The following is a 1045-nucleotide window of genomic DNA, read 5'->3' as shown; positions in this document are numbered from 1 at the left end:
CCCCCCCACTCCCGCCGCCGCTCCGCCACGCTCAGCCCGGCCTCCTCCGCCCCACCCCACCCGGCAGCACGGGGCCGGGCTCCGTCGTGGCCCCATTGCGGCAGCACCGTCGTGCCGCCGCCGCTGCCTCACTCTGCTCCGGCGTCGTGTGTGCCGTGGCGGTTGGTGGTCCCACTCAGCCCTGTGGCTATCCTCCCCCCCCGCCCCCCAAAAGAACAGATCCTGTCTCCAGCCTGCTTGGAGCTGGTGGCATCCATCCCTCCCTCCCTCCTTCCATCCATCAATCCCACCCTCCGCCTGCGGCGGGGGGGGCGCAAGGAGACAGGCAGGATGCATCCCAGTAGTGGGGGGGGGGGGCTGTGTCCCGGCCCGGGAATGCCATCAGCGCCGATACAGAAGGGATTTCACCTTGATGGCCACGACCCACCAACCCGCTCCATCCCTTCGTGGCTCCGCTCAGCAGCGTCAGCCTCGGCGGCCGGCACCTCCCCGGCTTTTTCCGCAAAGGGATGGACGCCGTCCATCTCCTGCCACACCGGCAGCAGGGGTGCGACACCCTGCCGCCCCGCGGCACCTACAAACCCTCCGCACCGAGCAGCCGACAACTTTTTATTAACTGCCGGACGCACGTTACAGTCACTGGCCGCTGCTGGCAGCACCTCTGGGCCGGCGGCACCCGCATATCCCCATGCCGAGGGGGGGGACGCCGGCCCGGCGCTGCCCAGGGCCGATGCCAGCCGGCCCGTGGGGCTGGAGGGGTGAGCACCCGGCACCCCCCTCAGAGGAGGAGGTGGAGGGAGTACTCGGCGCGCGGCCAACGCCGGGCCGGCCGGGTGGTGCGACCGATCATGGGCAGTTTCTGGGCATAGCGGGAGACGTGACCGGGTCCGTGATGCTGCGGGAAGCTGGTCTGGAAGAGGCGGCCCTGGCAGCGTCGGCCGGCTTGGCGACCCGCGATGACGAAACTGAACCGCGGGGCGCCGCGAGGCGCGAAGCGGCATTTCTGGAAGACGTCGCGGGCGCCTGGCCGGTGGCCGGGCTGCCG

General features: G+C 71.2%; 2 protein-coding genes across 2 annotated transcripts in view; both read right to left on the bottom strand.

The window, feature by feature from the left end:
- The window catches only part of TMEM179B (transmembrane protein 179B), a 2342-nt gene extending 1818 nt beyond the window's left edge, over positions 1–524 (bottom strand). Inside the window, exon 1 of the mRNA XM_010571185.1 lies at positions 432–524. Coding sequence (XP_010569487.1) covers positions 432–524 — 93 coding nt within the window. The remainder of the gene's footprint in view (positions 1–431) is intronic.
- Positions 525–769: 245 nt separating this feature from the next.
- The window catches only part of TAF6L (TAF6-like RNA polymerase II, p300/CBP-associated factor (PCAF)-associated factor, 65kDa), a 4611-nt gene continuing 4335 nt past the window's right edge, over positions 770–1045 (bottom strand). Inside the window, exon 8 of the mRNA XM_010571184.1 lies at positions 770–1045. This exon is cut by the window's right edge and continues 498 nt beyond it. Within this exon, the coding sequence (XP_010569486.1) occupies positions 779–1045 (267 nt within the window). The 3' untranslated portion in view covers positions 770–778.

Source organism: Haliaeetus leucocephalus, unplaced genomic scaffold, assembly GCF_000737465.1.
Source record: "Haliaeetus leucocephalus isolate CR32 unplaced genomic scaffold, Haliaeetus_leucocephalus-4.0 Scaffold309, whole genome shotgun sequence".
NCBI classification, from domain to species: domain Eukaryota; kingdom Metazoa; phylum Chordata; class Aves; order Accipitriformes; family Accipitridae; genus Haliaeetus; species Haliaeetus leucocephalus.
Note: the sequence above shows the minus strand (reverse complement) of the source record. Positions and strands in the feature narration are given on the sequence as shown.